The sequence below is a fragment of the Symphalangus syndactylus genome, chromosome 2 (genome assembly GCF_028878055.3).
Source record: "Symphalangus syndactylus isolate Jambi chromosome 2, NHGRI_mSymSyn1-v2.1_pri, whole genome shotgun sequence".
Lineage (NCBI taxonomy): Eukaryota > Metazoa > Chordata > Mammalia > Primates > Hylobatidae > Symphalangus > Symphalangus syndactylus.
In genome coordinates, this window is record NC_072424.2 from 114,458,002 (window position 1) to 114,474,004 (window position 16,003).

Below are 16,003 nucleotides of genomic sequence, written 5' to 3' on the forward strand. Positions count from 1 at the left end.
CACTTCTCTCCCAGGTAATTTCCTCATCTACAAAATAGAGGTACTCCCACCTACCTCACAGAATTGAGATGGGGCCATGTTGCTTCATATTAGACCAGAGATTATGCATGATCTTTTTCTCTTCCCTTCCCCCCACCCTTTTTTTTTCCTGCTACATTTCTCTCTGTAAGAAGAACTCACCACTTCATGAGAGTCAGCATGATGGAGTGATTAAGAACTAAGTGGAGATCAGGTTTGAAATCTCACACACCCTCCCTATAACTGTTGGGCAGTCATGAATCTCTTGAGTCTGAGCTTCCTCTTGGCTACTGTTACCTTTTTGGAAATCACTTGGTCTCCACCCTCCCAGTACTTTGCACCAGAGGCCGCTCAGTGGCCGCATTGCCTAATTTCTCAGGAAAGCTCTCTCCCTCCCTTCTTCTGAGTCCGTGAGTCACTTCCTCCTCTGAATTGAAATCCTACGGTTATTTATGTTGTGGAGTATGGGAGTCAACCACAGAGAGTAAACAGTAAAAGAGGGAATTCATCCTCCAAATGGGAAGTGATTAGGGTATGAGTAAGAATCACAGAGAGGTTGGGCCAAGGAAATGTTTAATAATAAAAAAAAAATCTTGCTAGAGTTATTGTAGGCCAACCAGGAAAGAAGTAATTACATTAAAAGAAAAACAAGTAACAAGTTGAGAATTAAAAAAAAAAAAAATCTTCAGTGGCATTAAGCAGGAGACTAAGCAAGTCATATAAATACAGGAAGAGAAAAGGGCCAAATCAAATTCTGTAACGCATTTTTCAGCGAGCATCAAAAGATACCAACATTGGCCAGGCGCAGTGTCTCACACCTGTAATCCCAACACTTTTGGAGGGCACAGGTATATCGCTTGAGCCCAGGAGTTTGAGACCAGCCTGGGCAACATGGTGAAACCTTGTCTCCATCAAAAATACAAAAAAATCAGCTGGGCGTGGTGGTGCATGCCTGTAGTCCCAGCTACTCAAGAGGCTGAGGTGGGAGGATTGCTTGAGCCTGGGAGTTTGAGGCTGCAGTGACAGGTGATCACGCCACTGCATTCCAGCCTAGGTGACAGGGCGAGACCCTATCTCAAAAAAAAAGAAGAAAGAAAGAAAGAAAGAAAGAAAGAAAGAAAGAAAGAAAGAAAGAAAGAGAGAAAGAAAGAAAGAAAAGAAAGAAAAAAGATACCAACATTACTGTGTGTGAGAACACCAACTGAATTTCTCTCTCACATTGTGCTCAAACTCCGCAATTATTTCTTTAATTACATAAGATCTGTATCGTCATTGCAAAAACATACCAGTAAAAGTTTCAGTACAGGGGTTTATGCCAGCAAGCCTCTTTGATGTCCCGAAGTCAGAGATCTTGAGAACACCACTGTAGGTATTAATCAACACATTGTCACCCTAGAGAACAGAGGACTTTAATCACGAATGTTATCTTTCTTCAGATACTGTCTGTTGACTTGGTAAGTCCAATTCAAAAAAAAAAAAAAAAAAAAAGGTGTCCTTACAGCTACCAACGACATTAATTCTGTATTCTTCATTAATAGTTTATCTCAATAGTGCATTCTTGACACTATTTTTTGTTTACATATTATCAGTTTGAAACCAACCGCCTTTGCAAAAATTATAACAGTGAGAAAATTATGACAGTAAAAGAGATCTGATCTAACCACAACCATCTTGCCTTAAATTTCCAAACTGCCCTTGGTCATTCCAGGGTGTAGACCAAGCTCACTTGGAGAAATTTAATTTGTAGTTTAGTTGATAATAGCCCTTCCCCAAAACTAAACCATCTTTGTAAAACTAATGAAAGGCCACCAGGTTAGGAGGATGAGAGGGGCCTAAAGTCCGCTAAGATGTAGGCACAGTCAAATGATTATCAGCCCATTTCCTGGGGGTCATAAGATTTGCAGCTTCCCCAATTGTTCCTATAATTGACATCACTATTGTAGAACCGAAGACCGGCCTTTTGAGATGTCTTTACAGGCTTCTCCATTTCTGACTATCAGATGGCATCACCCAGACCTGTGACTCTGGACTCAACCAGTCCTGTGGCCCCCACCCAGAAGTGGACTCAACACACAAGAACCATCTTCCACACCCCTATAATTGCATCCCCAACGACCCAGACCCTAGCCCCCTGCCCACCAAACTATCTTTGAAAAACCCTAGCCTCTAAATTTTTGGAGAAGCTGATTCGAATAATTATAAAATCCAGTATCTTGTTTGGCCATCTCTATGTGTATTAAACTCTTTCTCAGTTGCAATTCTTACATCTTGAGCAATCAGCTCTATCTGGTCAGTGGGCAACATGAACTCATTGGGTGGTTATAAGTTCTTCATAATCTACTCAGATCACAAGATCAAATATGATTCCTAATTGGTTAGAGCTTGTTGCTATTTACAGATATATAATGATGTACGTATAATTAAATTATGATTGTCATAACTTTCCAGTTACTTTACTTTCTTTTCTATGTTTCTTTACTTCTTTTCGTGGAATATGTAGGGACATGTCAGATAAATGGGCTTTTTGGTCGATTTTAGGGTAGTAATATTAACTTATTTTCAATAGTCCAGACTTTGTAAAAAATGTATTAGTTCTGAATTTTCTTTTTAAAAAGAGAATGTAAAGTTATTATTTTAGCTTATTTTAGAGAATCTATACCTTATAATTATAGTTAAGTCAATGAATATGTGATACGTGTGAGAAAAGAGAAATTTTTTTTCTTCTAACCATTCATCCATTGATTCAGTAAGTATTTACTGAGTAGCTACTATGGGCAAGGATACAAAGATCAACCAGCCTATAAGCTCCTCAGGACCAGGGGCCATCTCCTGTTTAGACAGCTGCATCCCACACCACAGAGCTCCTAGGAAACATTGTGTAGTGGGGAGCACAATCTTGTTGGCTGAACGCAGTTAAGCAGTTTGTTCCTTGAGCAGAAGCGTTAAGACATGAACATAAATAACTGATTCAGGGGTGAATGATATTTTATATTTCTGCTGTTTCTAAGATTTACTTATTCACCATTCTAAATTAATACCCATAACACAATATGACTTTTGCAAGTAAAATCATAACCCAGCAAAGAAAGAACTCATGAAAATGAATGCTGGTGTACCTTACCTTTATGTCGCGGTGAACTATCTGATTGTCATGGAGATATTTTAATCCTTCCAGTATTTGCTTTGTATAAAAGCCAATTGTTTGCTCATTGTCTTTTAATGGACCCCATTTGGAACGAAGGAGAGCAGAAAGACTTCCTGTAAAGTAGGGATAAATAGTAAATAAATCCTCATTCAAATGAGCTCTTTAAAGTGTATTAATAATGTAACAGTAATTTTTTTTTTCTTGAGATGAAGTCTCACTCTGTTGCCCAGGCTGGAGCACAGTGGCGCGATCTCAGCTCACTGCAAGCTCTGCCTCTGGGTTCACGCCATTCTCCTGCCTCAGCCTCCCAAGTAGCTGGGACTACAGGTGCCCGCCACGACGCCCAGCTAATTTTTTTGTATTTTTAGTAGAGACGGGGTTTCACCGTGTTAGCCAGGATGGTCTCGATCTCCTGACCTAGCGATCCGCCTGCCTCAGCCTCCCAAAGTGCTGGGATTACAGGCGTGAGCCACTGTGCCTGGCCATGTAACAGTAATTTAAGCTAACAGTCACTGGTTCTTCACAGTGGCCCAGGAGCTATACTGGATATTGGGCTCAAACATGAATTTGCAAATATCCCTACTCTAAAGATGCTTGTAATCAAATATGTCTAAGTAAAAGGCCAATGTCAATTGCTAACTTTAATTCAAGTCATGATGATAGATACTGAAATGGTTCCCATATTTATGTATTGTCTCTGTGAAATTACATAATTCAAATGTAAAGTTTCTAGAACTTTAAATTATTTAAGCCTTCTTATTATTTAAGGAATGTGACTTTGTGGCCTGAGTCATGTAGCATTCAGTTGTAACTTCTGATTCTGCCATTATAGGCTAAATCTCTTCTGCATTTTTGTCCTGTAAATGATTGGGGAAGACTAAATGGTGCCAAAGAAAAGATCCCTTGAGACCATTACCCCTCCTTATGGAACACTGAAATAATCTGCCTTGGAGTACAGCAAGCTGTAACCACTTAAATGTAATGACTTTGTGTAGAAGATGTTGCCACCCTGTTAGTCTTCAGCCTATATAAGTGAAACATGAACTTCCTCACTTTGGAACACTGGCCCATTCTTTTGGAGTCTGTGTTTCCTGGGTGGCTATCCTCAAGCTTTGCACTGGAATAAACTCTATACATTAGGATATTTTCTAAATCTCATCATTTATGGTTGACATCTCCTAACAAACTGCGGGTAATGTCACATGTCCAATTTTTCTTTCAGTTTAGACAGATTAAGACCTGTACTCTGGTAAATCCCATTCAATTTTACTCCCCTTTGAGGCTCTAAAAATTCACACTTTTTAAAGAAAGAAATATCTCTTACCTCCAGGGACCTGCTCCATGAAGATTTTAATGAAACCATTCTCACTGAAAGAGCCCAGATACTGGACAATATTTTTGTGCTTCAGGTGCTTATGCAATGCTATTTCTTCATGCAGGGGCTGAGAGTATCTAAAAGACATGCAATTGTCAATGAGTTAATTATGTAGCCAGACTTTACTGTATAAATTTAAACAATACAAATGGAAAATGTCAGCCAAATATATGTCCATATGTAAAACCAAAACAACGATTTAAGGACTTTATTTCTCCTAAGGTAAATTCTATAAGGTTGAAGGTGTGGTAGGATCTGAAGGGAAATGTGTCAGGTACTAAGCCAGTTGTATACACTAATTCATTTCCATGAGAAGGTAGTATTGGTATGCCCATTTTACAGATAAGGAAACTGATTCACAGAGAGGATGACTGACTTGCTCAAGATCCCAAAGCTAGTAAGTGACAGAGCTAAGATTCAAACCCAGTTGAATGGAAATCGTCCTCACAGTTTACTCTCCATATTAACATATTAACATGACTTTCTATTCCACTGGCCTCATCAACACAACTTTATTATTGACTATAAAACTTTACTATTACAATTTACTATTAATCAGGAGACTCTTGCCCAGGAAGACAAAACTTGCATAATGTACATTCCAGAACTTCCTGAAAGGCCCGTCAATTCTTCAATAGCAAACATAAAACCACTCATATGTCAAATCTCTTTGAGCCCCTTGCGTCAAAATCTTCACCTTACTGTATCCACTAATTCTATTATATCATGATTTTTACCTAATCCTCATGAAGCCTCCACAATGAAAGTGTGACTTCAAATTTATGTACTTGATATATGTTGCTGATTCAAATTATGAAAGTTATTTTATATTTCTGGAGCAGAACAACACTTTTGATGATTATTGGAAGTACTGTAAAGCTTTATAGACTCTTAACCAACCTGAATTTAATGTAGCCCTAATGTAATTATTGTACTGCTTGCCAAACAACATAATTTCAGCAAATTGAGTTTTAAAAATCAAATTGGCTTTTATTCATGATTCATGAGCCAGGCAGTATCCAATCAAAATAGGAGGTCCGCTGGGCGTCGCAAAACAGTGGGTTTTCTTTCCTAAGGTAGCTTGAGCAGGAACAAAAACAACACAGAGCAAAAACCAAGTGGTTAACATTAGCTTAGTTCAGGTTACTTCCCTTGCAGGGGTTAAAGCAGAGGGGACTTCTTTTCATGCCAGCTCAGGTTGGCTGGGTACCTTTTGATCAGTCCCCGTGACTCTGTTTTATTTTTGTTTTTTGAAAACTGGCCTGTTTGAGGATTTGGCTATCATCTCTCTCCTGATTTTTCGGAAGGTCAGATCTTACAAGTAAACTGCTTAGTTTTGGTTTGGTGATGTGGAACCCTAGCATGGTTCCACAGGCTGCTCTGTTGGAGCCTAGTGCAGGAGCTCAGTCCAAATCAGTAGCCTCAAATTTTACTTAAGAAGCTAAATATTGTAGCAAATTTATGTAGCAATAAATACAGACTCAAAGCAATTCCTCGAGATCTAGATCTATATATAATCTAAATTGAATACATACATATCTTCTAGAATGGAGGCTACAGGTGTGAAATACACTAATAATTCACATTAGTGCAAACCTGGTGTCTCACACTTGCTTCAGTCCTACATGTAGGAAATCCTTAGATCTTACACTGACAAATCCATTGGTTAATATTGAATAATGTTATTTTCAATAAGCTTTTTAGAGTAGTAAGTGCTTTAGCTAAAGCAATTAGTTTATAAACATTTAAATTCATTTAATTTAATTTTTATTGTCTGTGTAATATTTCCAGAAAGCAGCCAACAGCAATAACAATAACAAAAGACTTGTATTTTAGATCGATTATTCTTTTTTTCTTTAGAATTGCTTTAGGAACTATGAAGGGCAGGTATTAAAATGAGCACTTTAATAGTATACCAGTTAGAGATAGCAACAACATTTTGATAATTGCTTGAGTGAGATAACACCAGAAATATCAACATACAGAGTTACCAATAAGATACTTAGGTAATGACTCTCAACTATAAGGGTATTTACAAGTTGCTTCTTCCATGAGGGTTAAAACACTTTTATATTGGTTCATACCTGTTTTTTTGTTTGTTTGTTTGTTTTTTTGAGATGGAGTTTCACTCTTGTCGCCCAGGCTGGGGTGCAATGGCACGATCTTGGCTTACTGCAACCTCTGCCTCCCGAGTTCAAGTGATTCTCCTGCCTCAGCCTCCCAAGTAGCTGGGATTACAGGCATCTGCCACAACGCCTGGCTAATTTTTGCATTTTTAGTAGAGAATGGAGTTTCACCATGTTGGCCAGGCTAGTCTCGAACTCCTGACCACAGGTGATCTGCCCACCTCAGCCTCCCAAAGGGCTGGGATTACAGGCGTGAGCCAACAAACCTGGCTTATAACTGCTCTTGATATGGATTAGTGGCAAATACTGTGCCTCTGTATTCTACAGAGTTAAGAGATAAAGAAAAATCTGAAACAACCAACTAACTCAGATGATGATGATGATGGTGATGATGATGATGATGATGATGATTTGAGACAGGGTCTCTCTCTGTCACCCAGGCTGGAATGCAGTGACACGATTACAGCTCACTGCAGCCTCAGCCTCCCAGGCTCAAGCAATGCTTCCATTTCAGCCTTCCGAGTAGCTGTGACTACAGGAGTGCACCACCATGCCCAGCTAATTTTTGTATTTTTTGTTTTACCATGTTGCCCAGGCTAGTCTCAAACTCCAGACTTCAAGTGATCCGCCAGCCTCAGCCTCCCAAAGTGCTGAGATTACAGGCATGCACCACCATACCGGGCCCTCAGTTAATTATTAATCAAAAGGCTCCCACCTCCTGATTCTCTACTGAAAATCAAAACATCAATGCTTAAACTTAAGATCCTGGAGAAGCCATATCTTTACCTCATTACTTAAACTAAGGAGATAGCTCAAAATTTTGCAATAATAGTCAGAATCCAACCTAGCTAAGGACAAGTACTCTTCTCCAATATAAAAAATATTACAGGCCGGGCGCGGTGGCTCAAGCCTGTAATCCCAGCACTTTGGGAGGCCGAGGCGGGCAGATCACGAGGTCAGGAGATCGAGACCATCCTGGCTAACATGGTGAAACCCCGTCTCTACTAAAAATACAAAAAATTAGCTGGGCGTGGTGGCGGGCGCCTGTAGTCCCAGCTACTCGGGAGGCTGAGGCAGGAGAACGGCGTGAACCCGGGAGGTGGAGCTTGCAGTGAGCCGAGATCGCACCACTGCACTCCAGCCTGGGGGACAGAGAAAGACTCTGTCTCAAAAAAAAAAAAAAAAAAAAAAAAAATATTACAAACACCCAGCATTTTCACTAAGTGTAAGTGCCAAGCATTAAACAAGGATGGAATCATAATTTGTTCACATCAACAAATTATTCTTGTCTATGGGAGTTATAAGAAAATCATATTTCTTCTCAATTACCTGTAACAAGGGAAAGAAGAAATGGCCTAGATAATCAGAGATACTTACATATTTTGGTTTTGACAAAACTATTAATCCAAAGGTATCTCCAGACATCCCCTCTGAGTCAAATCCCCAGTGCTAACCATCTAGACCAAGTGGTTGCCAACCTTGACTGAACATTTACATCCCCTAGAGGGCTTCTAATTGTCCAGGACCACCCCAGGATTTTTGGAAGTACAGCTTGAGCATTAGTATTTTTAAAAGCTCCCCTGTTGTCTTTCACATACAGCTGGGTGAAAAATGACATAGGAATAAACAGTCCACGGCTGGGTGCAGTGGTTCACTCCTGTAATCCCAGCACTTTGGGAGGCCAAGGTGGGCAGATCACTTGAGGTCAGGAGTTCAAGACCAGCCTGGCCACATGGTGAAACCCCGTCTCTACTAGAAATATAAAAATTAGCTGGGTGTAGTGGCAGGTGCCTGTAATCTCAGCTACTTGGGAGGCTGAGGCAGGAGAATCACTCGAACCCAAGAGGCGGAGGTTGCAGTGAGCCGAGATCGCACCACTGCACTCCAGCCTGGGCGACAGAATGAAACTCCATCTCAAAAATAAAATAAAAATAACCAGTTCAGGATATGTAGAATATCAGAAGAGAAAGCCAACCTGAGATTAACAACTAGTTGGGGGTAGATGATGAGAGCATACTAAATCTACCTCTTCTCTCTTACAACCACCTTGATTCTCTAACAAAGTGGTTTTAGAACATGAAAGAAACAGAGGAGAAATTGTTTCCATTGCTCTGATCCTTCTTTACAGATGGTAGTTTAGTGTACACTCAGGTTGTATCATGCATTATTCACATCACACTACTTTTGTAATTATGCTTTGTAACTGTAACTGCTATCTTTTTCAACAGAACGTCCACACCCCTCCAGGTTACATAGATAGAAACAACTTTGTTTGCTGTATCTTCACAATAATAGACTTGTCTGCAATCTCTTTATATTGTCAACAAGAAGACGACCTGCACCAGCTGTTCAAGCTAAAGGCTTGTCATGTGCAAATCACATATACCAACTGCATTGTTATGGAACAGGAACTGAAACATCTTGTTGGTATTGGTGTGCTTTGTGTGTGTATAGTAGCATTTGAATAAACTTAAACTACAGGGTGATTTTAAAAGTGAGTTTCTTCCAAGTGTTCACCTAAATCCATCAGGAGGAGAGAAGAGAGGAGCTGTGGCTAAAGGTTAGTGAATTTGGCTGCAGCAATTTGATAGTGAGGACCTCGTTAAATTTCATATTGTTTCAAAGTCTACACTATCTATACATATGCTCCTTAAGAACGCATAGGACTAAAAGAAAAATTTTAAGATGACAACTTTATATATATTACCTAGGTATTTAATGAGTAATTTCTATTACTGTTTCATAAGAATCCATAATCATGTCTCATGAATTAACTAAGAGGAAACTCTGGAACGACACCAAACAAATATGAAATTGAATGAAACTACACATGCGGCAGGCAGCAACAGCTGTTTGCTTACCTAATATCTATTCTTCCCTCTTTCTATGATTTTGTTTGGACAAACAAATGGCTGGCTAAAAAGCCGGAGTTCCTAGTTCCTTGTAGGTAGGGGTAGGCATTTTGGGCGAGTGCAACAGAGGAGAAAGTATACTGGGCAGTTCTGGGAAGCTCTGTTTTCCTTTTCCTTCTGGACTGACATACGGAGCCTGGAGGCAGCCTGAAAGTCACGCACTAAGGATAAAGAGCTGGGACCGGACACAGTGCTTGCATGGGAGGGGGTGTCTTTTTCAGTTTGGTGCAGTCAGAGAAGACCTCTCTGAGGGCTTGACATTTGAATTAAAGCTTAAATGATGAAAATGAGGCAATCCTGCCAAGGTCTGGGTTGATCTTGGTATGCCAGATAGAGAGAGACCAGTGTGGCTGGAGTGGAAGTGAGGCCAGAGAGAAGGCAGATCGCCTATGGCCTTGTGATTCAAAGTAAGGGTTCTGGGTTTCATGCTGGTTGCAATAAGAATCCACTGAAGGGTTTTAGGCAGTAGTGACGTGATGTGATTTTTAAAAATAGATGTTATTTTTTAGAGCAGTTAGTAAGTTCACAGAAAAATTGAGAGGGAGGTACAGAGATTTCCCACACACTCCTGGTTCCCACACATGCACAACCTCCCCCATTATCAACATTCCCCACCAGAGTAGTCCATTTGTTACAACTGATGGACCTTCACTGACACATCATTATCACTACATGATTTGATTTTAACATCAGAAAGACCTCTGTGACTCCTCAAAGAAGGAGTGGAGGAAAGAGTGAAAGCAGAGACCAATTAGGAGGCGACTGCAGAGACTAGAAGGGAGTCCGGGTGACAGGCCTGAAGGCTTAGATTAGAGGTGCAGCCGTGGTGATCAGAAAGAGTAGAGAGATTCAGAATATATTGCAGAGGCTGATACAACAAACAGTACGACCTACTGATGGAGTAGATGTCGAGTGCAAAAGAAAGACAGGAATCAAATGAATCCTGGAGGTTAGCCTGAGCAGCTGGATGCATGGGGAGACAGTAACTGATGACACAAGGAGTACTTTAGGGAGAGTACATTTGGGAATAAAAATCGGGTTCACGGCCTGGCGTGGTGGCTCACGCCTGTAATCTCAGCACTTTGGGAGGCTGAGGTGGGCAGATCACTTGAGGGCAGGAGTTCGAGACCAGCCTGGCCAACATGGCGAAACTCTGTCTCTACTAAAAACACAAAAATTAGCCGGGCATGATGACGCAGGCCTGTAATCCCAGCTACTCGGGAGGCTGAAGCATGAGAATTGCTTAAACTCGGGAGGTGGAGGTTGCAATGAGCTGAGATGGGGCCACTGCACTCCAGCCTGAATGACAGAGTGAGTCTCTGTCTTAACAAAATAAGGAAATAAAAATAAAATCCGGGTTTGCTATTGGGTAATATACTCACAACCTAGGTATATTTGACGGATTCCTTTGTACTCCAAACCTAAGCAACACACAATATTCTTTTGTAACAAACCTGCGCATGTACCCCCGGTTCTAAAATAAAAGTTAAAAAAGGAAAAAACTCCAGGTTCAGTTTTGGTCATGTTAACCTTGAGATGCCTTTGAGATCTACAACTGGAGATGTGGGGTAGACAGGTAACCTGGGGAACTCAGGGGTGGGTCCTTCCTAAGGAAGGCTGGTCACGTGGCCTATGGCCACGGCCACAGAACGTGGACTCAAGGGCAGCCAGAATCAGCCCATGATGTAGCGCAGCATTAACGCCTGGCCAAATATGGATAATAATAACCATCTATTAAATAATCCAATCCTCTCTCTTTCAGACTTTGAATACACAACACACACAACTGTGTATCATACACTACAACTGTGTTTCACTAATTATAGGAGCACTGCCTTACAGAGAGATGTAAGGGAAGCCCTAAGGCAGCAGAAATCATGAGGTTGAGAGAAGACAGAATTATTAGTTGGAGAAATAAACCATAAGGCAGAGCACAAGAGCAGTGAGCAACAGATAATCCTATCACCAGAGCGCTTCAGTTTCCTGAACAACATTTGTGTTCCTAAAAAAGATTCCACCTTTCACAAGGCCTCACTATGTGAGGTTCAACTCATTTCTTCAAGTATAGGTTAGTGCAAAAGTAATTGCGGTTTTTGCCATTAATTACTTTTGATGGCAAAAATGTATATATTATACATTTTGTAGTTGTCACACAGTTCTTGGATATTGTCCCAGTTTTTTTTTTCAGTCTTTTTTTCTCTTTGCTTTTTTAATTTTGAAAGTTTCTACTGATATATTCCCAAACTCGGAGATTCTTTAACTGTGTCCAGTCTATTAATAAGCCATCAAAGCCATTCTTCACTTCTATTACTGTTTTTGATCTCCAGAATTTTTAAAAATTATTCCTAGGACTTCTGTCTCTGAGCTTACATTACCATCTGCGCCTGCATAATCTCTACTCTTCCATGAGAGCCCTAAGCATGTGAATATGATTCACAATCTGATAACTCTAATATCTCCGCCATATCTGGTTCAGGTTCTGACACTTGCTATGTTGCTTAAACTGTGTTTTTTGTCTTTCAGTATGCCTTATAGTTTTCTACAGAAAGGTGGACATGATGTCCTAGGTGAAAGTACTGCAGTAAATAGGCCTTTAGTGATGTGGTGGGAAGCAGTCAGGGAGGGGAAGAGTTCGACAGGTCTGTGATTAGGTCTCAGTCTTTTAGTGAGCCTTTGCCCCTGGGCTGTAAATTTTACAAGTGCTCCTTAGCTTTAGCCCCCGTAGGTGAGACAGGACAGCTAGAGTTGGGCTAAATTTGGTACTCCACTTCCCCCAGTTTGGTTAGGCTCCGGTAAAATACAGTCTCTTGTGGACAGACCTTGTTAAGAACAGAATGCTCCAGCATATTTAAAAATGGTGACTTTGCTGGGTGTGGTGGCTCACGCCTGTAATCCCGGCACTTTGGGAGGCCGAGGAGGGCGGATCACGAGGTCAGGAGATCGAGACCGTCCTGTTTAACACGGTGAAACCCCGTCTCTACTAACAAAAAATTAGCCGGGCATGGTGGCGGGCGCCTGTAGTCCCAGCTACTCAGGAGGCCAAGGCAGGAGAATGGCGTGGACCCGGGAGGTGGAGCTTGCAGTGAGCCGAGATCATGCCACTGAACTCCAGCCTGGGTGACACAGCAAGACTCCATCTCAAAAAAAAAAAAAAAAAAAATGGTGACTTTTCCTTTCTTGCTGCCAGAAGCACAATGGGATTTCTCTCATTTCAAGTCTCTGTGAGGACCTGGTAAAGCTCCAAAACTCATGAAAGTATGACCCTCACCCCTAGCCCCCAGTGACTGGGTCCCACTGGAGTTTTTAACTCAGACTTCACAGTGGGCCTCTAGAGATTTGTCAGTTACAGTTCAGTTTTCCTACCCCAGCACTGGTTCCCACAGAGGTGAGCAGATCATGGATTTCTGCTCAGTAAGTTATGAGTCTCTCCAACTTCAGGGGCAGCTGCCTCCCTTGAAACTTCACTGATGAATTCAAGAAGAGCCATTGATTTCAGTCTGTTCAGCTTTCCACTTGTTAAGATGGAATGATAACTTCCAAGCTCCTCACACGCCCAATTGGAACCTAGAACTGGTTCCAACCTAAACCATTTCTGATAGTGCTTATTCCTCATCTATTCACATAATACATCCACCTTTATCCAAGACAACCTGAGCCCAACACACACAGGGCCATTCTCTTTTCTAGTCTTTGAAAGCCCCGTTCTTCCCCACCAGTCTGGCACTTCAAACACTGAATGATGCAGCAGCAAAACCTCAGAAGGAGCTAATTCACACAATGAAGTTTTCAGTTTCATTCATTAGAATATCATCAAGTATTTTCTAAAATACTATGAACAACCCAAAGTACTATAGAACAGCTTTTAGTAGCTACAATTACTGTACCTGCTGTCTCTCTCTGGGATTTCCTTAATAGCAATTCTGACTTGGTTGCTCAAGTCCCGACCTGCGTAGACTATCCCGTAAGTGCCTTTTCCTAAAACGACTCTGTCACCATTTTCATCGTATTCATAGTCATACTACAAAAGGAAAAACGGGGAGAAAAGATCGAAACATTAGTTCATTCTACATTTCAAACATCAAATTTTTTTCCAAGAGCATTATTCCTTATCTTATCAGACGGCATTAACAGGTTGAAGTTCTAAGAAGCAGCTTCAAGGATGAACAAATAAATGCTCCCAACATAAAGCAGATACTGTGTTTATGTTTTCACAACTGTTACAAATACAGTGGGGATTACATAATTAACTTCATAGAAGCGCTTCTCCAAAAGCCATGTGGATTATTTTATCCACTCAGTCCTGTTTTTCATTGATTCTGGAGATCAATGAAACAGTGTATAACCAGCATCAACATCTGTCAATGTCTATCACATCTAATAAATCTTCCTTTTGTTATTCAGCTTTTGATGCTGTTAAAGCATTTCACACTGCCAGGAGAATAAAACCACTGAAAGGCTTTGGATAAGAAGAAAATTTTGACATCTTACCAGGTGCCAATGATAAAGTCAGGATTATTTTACTTCATCACCACCCCCCTCCCCGCCCGCTTCCCCCAAGACCCAAAAACATTTTTTAATGAAAAATAGAGGGAAATTTTGATCTCTGATGTAGAAAGGAAATATCTATAGTTCTAAACTTCAAACTGTCAAGTGTGTCAGCAAAATATGGAAAACTGGATCTACAGAAAGGATTCAGTAGAAACCTCCTCAGATCTGGAAGCATCACCCCAAAGTGACATCCTTTGTGTTGGACTGAAACTAAATGATTTAGGGCCATCACATGATCAAGGCATGTCCCTGTAGAAACCTAGCATAAAACTACAGACCCCGGGGAGAGAACATTAGAACTAGCTTTTCATATAGTCTACATTTTGCTGGAGTTTAAAACTGGCAGTCCATAGTTAGATTCATCTCACAGCAGGGTCTGAGTTGGCCGTTTAAAAAAATTATTTCTGGCCAGGTGTGGTGGCTCATGCCTGTAATTCTAGCACTTGGGGAGGCTGAGGCAGGCACATCACTTGAGGTCAGGAGCTTGAGACCAGCCTAGCCAACATGGCAAAACCCCATCTCTACTGAAAACACAAAAATTAGCCGGGTGTGGTGGTGCACGCCTGTAATCCCAACTACTCAAGAGGCTGAGGCAGGAGAATTGGTTGAACCTGGGAGACGGAGGTTGCAGTGAGCTGAGATGGCGACACTGCACTCCAGGTGGGCAACAGAGCGAGACTCCATCTCAAAGAAAAAAAAAATGGTTTCTAACATGTATAAGTCAACAAACTTAACGTTAACACTGATGAGTAATCTATGAAGAGGGCAATGATCATGAGTTTTTATGCTCTTTAACAACATAGCCTTGAAATATATAAAGCAGAGTTGATAAAATTTCAAAGAAAAATACACAAATATCAACCACAATAGATTTTAACAGAACTCTTTTAGAAAGGAATATATCTGGCACACAGATTTTAAAATAGAGAATCTAATGGCACAATGGACAAGTTTGATATAACGTCTACAGAGAGAGCTCTGTACCCAGATACAGATTCCTTTCATGCATATATGAAAAATATATTATAATTGATCACATATTAGACAACAAAGAAAAATTTCAACAAATTCCAAAGAACTGATATCATAAAGACCATGATCTCTGAGCACAGAATACTAAAAATAAGACAGCCAAAAGTATATTTTACTTTACTTTAAAATAACCAATGGGTGAAAAAGGAAATGACCATGGGAATTACACAATAATTTTTTAAATGAGAAGAAAAGCATTATTTATCAAATTCCATAGATATGGAGTTAGGTAGATGAAAAATTTCATGATCTTAAAAAAATCCATTAGAAAATAAAAATTTAACATGAATAAGTTTAATGGTCAAGTCACGGAAACAGAAAAAGAATAACATATCGCTACCAAGACAGTAGAAGAGAGGCTCTGGATTTGGCAAGATGGTAGACCAGATACCTGAGAACCTTCCTGCTAAAAACACATAGGTAAAATAAAATGGACATACTTTTAAAGGTCCAGCTGGGCTTACTAAAGAGTAAAAGTGATTGCAGAAGCTAGAAATGAAGAGGAAAGGAATACTAGCAGGTAATCACAAGAACTCCTGCAGCCCAAAGGGTGGGGATGAAGGCAGGATTTGCAGTTTCATTAATCTAGGGCAGGAGTTTGCCTGCTTTTTTTTTTTTTTTGATAAAAGGTCAGATAGTGAATGTTTTAGCTTTGAGGGCCATCTAGTCTTTGTAGCAACTAGTCAAGTCTGCCATTGTGAGGTGAAAGCAGCCCAGCTGATATATAAACAAATGGGAGTGCTTATGTTCCAATAAGGCTTTATTTACCAAGATTAACAGTGAGCTGGATTTGATCCTGGGGCTATAGTTTGCTGACCTCTCATGTGGGGCTTGGGTCTTAATGCCC

The 16,003-nt window shown here is 40.5% G+C and overlaps 1 protein-coding gene across 6 annotated transcripts in view; it reads right to left on the reverse strand.

Moving 5' to 3' along the window:
* The window catches only part of MAP3K5 (mitogen-activated protein kinase kinase kinase 5), a 241,144-nt gene that overhangs the window by 51,706 nt on the left and 173,435 nt on the right, over positions 1-16,003 (reverse strand). For all 6 annotated transcript variants that reach the window (XM_063622337.1, XM_055264868.2, XM_063622338.1 and 3 more), the window contains 4 exons: positions 13,461-13,594; positions 4,488-4,615; positions 3,140-3,276; positions 1,305-1,410 (listed from right to left, as the gene is read on the reverse strand). In XM_063622337.1, coding sequence (XP_063478407.1) covers positions 1,305-1,410; positions 3,140-3,276; positions 4,488-4,615; positions 13,461-13,594 — 505 coding nt within the window. The remainder of the gene's footprint in view (positions 1-1,304; positions 1,411-3,139; positions 3,277-4,487; positions 4,616-13,460; positions 13,595-16,003) is intronic.